The sequence below is a fragment of the Vombatus ursinus genome, unplaced genomic scaffold (assembly GCF_900497805.2).
Source record: "Vombatus ursinus unplaced genomic scaffold, bare-nosed wombat genome assembly UNPS02014821.1, whole genome shotgun sequence".
NCBI classification, from domain to species: Eukaryota; Metazoa; Chordata; class Mammalia; order Diprotodontia; family Vombatidae; genus Vombatus; species Vombatus ursinus.
This window is the reverse complement of record NW_020954599.1, coordinates 51,834,341-51,842,221: the sequence shown is the minus strand read 5'-3', so window position 1 is coordinate 51,842,221 and position 7,881 is coordinate 51,834,341. Positions and strand designations below refer to the sequence as shown.

General features: G+C 35.9%; 1 protein-coding gene across 1 annotated transcript in view; it reads right to left on the bottom strand.

Annotated features, from left to right (window-relative positions):
- The window catches only part of DDX60L (DExD/H-box 60 like), a 74,514-nt gene that overhangs the window by 5,392 nt on the left and 61,241 nt on the right, over positions 1-7,881 (bottom strand). Inside the window, 1 exon segment of the mRNA XM_027837463.1 lies at positions 159-318. Coding sequence (XP_027693264.1) covers positions 159-318 — 160 coding nt within the window.

The window sequence follows — 7,881 nt, the reverse complement described above, 5'->3', positions numbered from 1 at the left end:
ATAGATAGATAGATAGATAGATAGATAGATAGATAGATAGATAGATAGATAGATAAGTTAACTTTCAGCAAGAGTGCACCACCAGGACAAAGGTCATAGAGATCCATTATATATAATATGACTAATTTGAATTCCTAATTATAAAAATCATTACCTACCTGTTATCTTGTTCTAATTCTTTCAGAGAGCTATGTTTATAGAAATCAAGGACATAAGCATTGAGTGGCATTCTTCTCCCTAGACTGTCAACTTTCTTTCAATAAAGCACTGGGAGGACTAAAGTCTGTAAACTACTAAGTACATCCCTACAAATATTATCTACACACATAATAAGAGAATCCTTAAGAGAAGATCCTTATGAGAAGAAAAAAGATAGACTTTCACAGCCCATGTTCTATATCAGCCTACATCTTCACAATCAGACAATTGTAAATTGTGTAGAGAACACACTAACATTGATGTGTTCATTATTTTATTTATTATTTTAAAAATTTAATCAAGAAAGCAAACGATTGCCTTAAAGACTCTCTTCTTTGAACACCTTGAGATCATAAAAGATATCCTGGCAGATACAGTTGCAGAGATTATGGTGTTGAATGAAGTATGCTTGCCAAAAGCATTCATTTTCTCATTAGAGACAACTAGCTGCCTCCTGCTGGACCTGGAGTCAGAAAAACTGAGTACAAATCTCGTCTCAGAGACTTACTAGCTGTGTGACTCTATGTAAGTAAATCAAGCTGTTTAATAGCAGTACCTATCTTACAGGATTGTTGTGATGATTAATGAGATTTGTAAAGCACGTAGTACAGTGCCTGGCACACAATAAGTGCTATATAAATGCTTATTCCCTTTCTTTCCCAACCTCCCCACATTACCTCTCCTTATTGAGAATTTCTGCATTGGATCAAATGCAGAGCGCAGTGATTGATAATGAAATCTTCCAGATGTTCCTTATTGTGGATAACACTATGATGATTACAGTAATCATGAAAACCATAGAGACGCTTCAATGAGATCAACAACCACTCAACAGAGATAAATCTAGCAATACACTCAGGAAAAACCTGGTGATTAAAGAATTGAACAATGTCTACTGTCCAAACCACAATATGCATTTGGATAAGCAACTAATTCACTGAGCTAGTCCATCACTACATACATCTTGAATAAGCATTGCAGATGGACAGTGAGCTCAACCCAGAATTGACTAGGAGAAAGAATACAGGCTAGATTGAATTTGGGAAATTGTACAATGCTTTCAACATATCAAGACACTTCCCGACAGAGAACTAAAATTTTTAACACCAATGCTCTTCTAGGGATGTTTATGACTGGAAATCAGGAATGTCACAATCTCTGGATAATCAAAACTACAAATCACTCAAATGGTAATGGAGAGATGTATAATGGACATAATTAGGTAGCACAATGTTATTAACAGTGATCTGTATGCCAAAAGTAATGTAAATATATTTTTCTGGAATTATATAATTAAACAAAAGATTTCTTTTGTCATGTTGCAAGAGCAGGAATAATACACACATATCTAGATCTAGATAGATATATCTTGATATAAATATATGTGTTTATATTCATATATGTGTGCATAAATATGTGTAGTATGTGCATATATGTGTATATATTTGTGTTGTGTATGTGTGTGTATATAATCTACATATCTATATACACAAAACAGAACTTGAAGACAATCTGGCAGAAATAATCAAGAATACAGAAAAACAAAACAGAAAATTCACTCAACTGGAGACAATTTTGGAGCCAATGTAGACAGAAGTGAAGGCTCTGGAAAGCAGAACAAGGATTAAGATTAAGATTATATGTTTTTCCTTTTATTTTGATGCTATCTTGCTTTGTGCTTATTTTGGGTGTATTCATTCATTTTTCTTATTTTTAAAAAGCAAAATCAATTCAGTTTTCCTTTTTATCTTTAATAAAATGATCAGAGATAATAATCTTGCTTTCATAAATTTTGATATGTTGTGTATATATTTTTGTCTTTAATATAATTTGTTATTATTTCTGGAATGTGTTCTTTAATCTACATATCATTTTTAGTTTACTTATAGGCCAATATCTTTTGGAAATGTTTTCTTTCTTGATTACTATTTTATTAGATTATGAATAACTAAGGTAGTATTTAAAACTTATTCCTTTCTGAATTCATTTACAACTTATTTATGGCCTAAGAATGTATACCATTGTGAATGTAGCATGTATATGGGAGGGGGAGAAGTATATACTTATGTATGTATATGTACACACCTATGTATATATTTATGTATACATACACACACATCCCTCCTACTTTTCTGATTAAGTTGTTTCTCTAGAAAGCTATCAGATCCAGTTTTAATAGCAGTACATTCAATTTGCTATTTATTTATTTTATTGATTGATCATAATGTCTTAGTGAGACATTGAAATGTCCCAATATTATTGATTTTTCTAATTCATTTTAGAATTCTTTCTTCATAAACTTAGTTGATACATCATAAAGTAAATGTTTTATATTTCCATTTATCATTGACAATAATGTCTTTAAGAATAATAAAATAGACTTGTTAATTTTTATTAATACTTTATAATATCAATTCAAATTTGCCTGATATCATCAATGCAACTTCAGAGAGGCCCTGGGGATGCAAAGACAAAAATGAAATAGCCCCTGCTCTCAAGGAACTTACATTTTTTAAAGGGGAGACATGTACATATATAATCACATACAAAATAAATACAAATACAAAGTGATTTGGGGTAGAGGGAAGGCATCAGTAACTGTGAGCATGGGAAGGGCTTCAAGCAGCAAGTGACTTTTGTTTTGAAGGAAATTGGGGATGCCAAAAAACCAAAGTGAGTACATATCAGGCATAGAGGATAGTCTGAATAAAGAAAGTCATGGAGATTGGAGATGGAATGCTGTTTAAGGAACAATAAGGTCAAGTTGGCTAGATGGAAGAATGTGAGAAGGGAAATGTATATACTAGGCCTGGCGAGGTAAGTTGGAGAGAGTTCATTGATGGCTTTAAATGCCAAAGAGGAGAGTGTATTTTATCCAAGAAGTAATAGGTAGTCCCTGGAGTTTACTAAACAAGACAGTGACGTGGACAGACTCACAATTTAGGAATGCCACTTTAGGTGCTATGGAGAAGATTTGTTGGTGAAGGGAAAGACTTAAGGCAAGAAAACTGTAAGGAAGTTATTGCAATCGTCAGGAAAGTGGAAATGATGACCTGAAACAGATAATCATTATGCTTCTAAAGCTTGGATTGAGTAAATTAAATTTGGAGATCACTCCTCAGTTAACATCCAGTGAAACTGTTTGATTACAAACTGTTCCCTACATTCAAAATTTCTTAGAAACTTTCTTATATTTTTTTTCTGAAATTTAGCAGACCGCTGCTTTTCTTCAATTTTTAGCAAGCCTCATCATTTTTAATCCTTGTTCTGCCTTCCAGGTCTATCACTTCTTTCTACATTGCTTCCAAAATTGTCTCCAGTTAATTAATTTTCTCAGATTTTGTTCTGCTTCCTCTATTATTTCTAATAGACTGTCCTCAAGTTCTGTTTTTAATACACTTTATTTTTTGGTTTTGCATATATTTTCTTTTTTTTTAAGGCAATTGGGGTGAAGTGACTTGCCCAGGGTCACACAACTAGTAAGTGTTTGGTCTGAGACCAGATTTGAACTCAGGTGCTCCTGACTTCAGGGCCAGTGCTTTATCCACTGGGTTTTGTGTATATTTTCCACAGATATTTTCAAATAGTTGAATTTTATAATGATTTTCCTGAGTCCACAGAGTGATTTCTTTATGTTACCTTGTGATTTTTAATAAATTTTACTTTTCATTTAATTCTTTCAATTATTTTTATTAAAAAAAAAACTCGTGGACTCCCAGAAGCCAAGGTGGAGAAGTAAGCAGTAAATATGTCTCTCTCCCTTACTAACTTCTAAACAAACAGGAAATAGCACCCCAGGAAAAATCCTGGAACAGTAGATTCAGCAGGAACATGGGGTCTTTTAGCCCAGGATACTTGGAGGATTGGGCAAGAAAGATCCATCGCACTCAGGTAAAAGGGGAGCGCATTCCAGGAGAGGAAGCATCCCAGCAAGCCAGCAACTAGCCCCACCTCAGCAAACCACTGGGAGATCCTGAGCCTTAGAGTGGTAGAGCAGGCAAACAACAACACCAGGATTCCCCATGCATCTTAGCATAGACAGGGGAACCAGCAGACTCCAGGCCAGAGAACCTCCCTGTGTTCCAGTGTAGCCCCAGATAGGCAGGCATCCTCCAGCAGCCAGACCTCCATGTGCTTCAGCACAGTCAGGAGCAGGCAGGAGTCCTCCAGTAGCCAGGCCCCAACTTCCTTTAGTGTAGCCCTAGGAAGTGCAGAAAAACCCAGCTGGCCTCAGTACATGCCAGACACCACCACTAGGACCCCAACTTAGCACCAGGTAAGGTGCCAGACCCCTACAGCCTCCAGCTGCCAGTACCTGAGGTCCTGGCACACAAAGCCAGTGACCAGGCCCCTGGTCCCCAGAACAAAGAGTTTGAGACAATGTCCCCTTTGCCCCAGAAGCAGAGCTCAACTTTAAAAGCCAAGAAATAGGCAAACAAGGTGATCAAAAAGCAAAAACGAACACTGACCATAGACAGTTTCTATGGGAACAGGGAAGATCAAAACACAAATGCAGAAGAGGACAACACTGTCAATATACCTACATCCAAAAGCTCAAAGGGGAATATGAATTAGTCTCAAGCCCAAAAAGTCTTCTTGGAAAATCTCAAAAAGGATTTTAAAAGTCAAGAGAAATAAAAGAAAAATTGGGAAAAGAAATGAGAGGTGTGCAAGAGAGAGTCAACAGCTTGGAAAAAGAAGGACAAAAATTGACTATAGAAAACAATTCTTTAAGAAATACAATTGGACAAATGGGAAAAAATGCACTAAAGAAAAAACTCCTTAAAAAGTAGAATTGGTCAAATGGAAAAGAAGGTACAATAATTCACTGAGGAGAAGAACTCCTTAAAAAGCAGAATTGGGCAAGTGGAAGCTAATGACTCCATGAGACATCACGAACCAGTCCAACAGAATCAAAAGAATAAAAAATAAAAGAAAAATGTAAAATACCTCAATCTAAGACAATTCCAAAAGATTCATAATGGAAAATGCTAGCCACATCCAGACAAAGAACTATGGAGTCTGAATGCAGACAGAAGCATGCCATTTGTTCTCCTTTTCTTTTGTTGTTTAGTTTTATTGTTTCATTCTCATGGCTCCTCCCATTAGTTCTAATTGGTCTTTACATCATGACTAATGAGAAAATATGCTTAATATGGATGTATAAGTAGAGTCTATATCAGATTGCATGCCATCTTGGGGGGGAGAAGGAGGAGGACAAAATTTAAAACTCAGAATCTTATGGAAGTGAATGTTGAAAACTAAAAATAAATAAATTATTTTTTAAAAAGTGGAAAAACAACTGACCTGGAGAACAGATCCAGGAGAGATAATTTAAGAATTACTGGCCTACCTAAAAGTCATGGTCAAAAAAAAAAAGCCTGGATAGCATCTTTCAAGAAATTATCAAGGAAAACTGTCCTGATATCCTAGAACCAGAGGGTAAAATAGTCACTGGAAGAAGCCACTTATCACCTCCTGAAAGAGATCCCAAAATGAAAACTACAAGGAATTTTGTAGCTACATTCCAGAATTATCAGGTCAAGGAGAAAATATTGCAAGCAGTCTGAAAGAAACTATATATGTATGTATGTATGTATATATATATATATATATATATAAAAGCACACATACATATATGTATGTGTATATGTGTGTATGTGTGTGTATATATATGTGTATATATTATATATGTATATATATTTACATATATATATGCACACACACATATGTCTATCATGGAACCACAGGCAGGATTATGTAGGACCTAGCTGTTTCTAAATTAAAGGATCAGAGGACTTGGAATGTGATATTGTGGAAGGCAAAGGAGCTTGGATTGTAACCAAGAATCAACTACCCAGCAAAATTGAGCATAATCTTTCAGGGGAGGAGATGGATATTTAATGAAATGGGGCTCTTCCAAACTTTCCTGATGAAAAAACAAAACAGAGCTGAATAGAAAATTCGAGCTTCAAACATAAGACTCAAGAGAAGCAGAAAAAGGTAAACAGAAAAGAAAAAAATTATATTCAATAAGGTTAAACTGTTTAAATCCCTACATGGGAAGATGATAGTTGTAATTCTTGAGAACTGCATGTTTATTATGACATTTAGAAGAAATACACATAGAAAAGGGCATTGACTTTGATGTAATGATGAAAATTAATTAAGAGGTAAAAAAAGGATTGTACAGGGAGGGAAAAAAGGGATTGTAAATGAGGAGGCAGAAAAGTATGAATTACAGTACATGAAGAGACATAAAGAACTATTACAGTAGAGGGAAAGAAGCGAGGAAGGCAAGCATTGTTTCAACCTTACTCTTCTCAGATTTAGCTCAAAGAGGGAATAACATAAGCACTCAATTGGGTGTAGAAATCTGTCTTACCCTATAGGAAGTAGTAGAAGAAAGGAGAAAGAAAAGGGAGGGGGGTTGATAGAAGGGAGGGAAGAATGAGGTCGGCAGTGGTCAGAAGCAAAACACTAGTGAGGAAGAGAAAGGGAGAAAAGAGAGAGAAAAGCATAAATGGAGGGAAATAGGATGGAGAGAAAGATACAGTTAGTAATCATAACTAAATGTTAATGGGATGAACTCTGCCATAAAATGAAAGAACTCCTAATATGATAAGCTATAGAAATACATTGACCTACATTAGTAAAGGGAGCTTCCTCATCTTGGAGGTCCCTATATCAATGAAATCACAGGTGCAGTCTCTATCCCTATTGATGAGGTCATCTTCCTTGCGACCTCTAAATCCTTCATTTCCCCAGAACTCCCTCCTTGTCATCTTCTCTCTTCCTACTTGCATCCTTCTAGCTGCCTAAAAATAAGTTTCAATCTGCTGAAATCTAAAAAAGTCATCTCTTGACCCTCCTATTTTACCCATAAACTATCCCACCTCTCCCTTTACCCTTTACAACTAAATTCCTGGGGAAAAACTGTCCAAAACTGATGCTTTTTCCTGCTCACCCTGTCTCTTCCTAACTTGTAATGTGGCTTAAACTCCTAGCACCCCATTGAAACTTTCTTCTCATAGGTGGCCAATGGAGACCACCTAATAATCAAATACAATGGGCTTTTGTTGGTCCAGGTCCTTCTCAACCTATATGCAGCATATATCACCAATAACCAAATCCTCTTTTTGGATGTCCCCATCACTGAGTTCTCCTGATTTCCCCCTTACTCTTCTAACTGCTCCTTTTCTGTCTCATTTAATGCTTCACTTTCCTCTTCCTGACCCCTCAATGTTCTCCTAAGTTGTATCCCAGTCTCTCTTTTTTCAACCATTCACTCCAAACATTTTGGCATCTTCAACCTAGGTGGCTTGGTGGATAGAGTGCTGGGCCTGGAGTCAGGAAGACCTGAGTTCAAATTCAGTCTTTTTTAAAAATTGATTAATTAATTTTTAGTTTTCAACATTCACTTCCACAAGATTTTGACATCCAAATTTTCTCCCCATCTCTCCCCTTCTCCCACCTCAACATGACATGCATTCTAAATATCCCTTCCCCAATCCACCCTCCCTATATCACCTCTGCTTCTCTTATCCCCTGCCCTTTCTATTTTTCTGTAGGGCAGAATAGATTTCTATACCCCTTTGCCTGCATATCTTATTTCCCAGCTGTATGTAAAAACAATTTTAACATTCATGTCTAAAACTTTGAGTTTCAAATTATCTCCCTTAT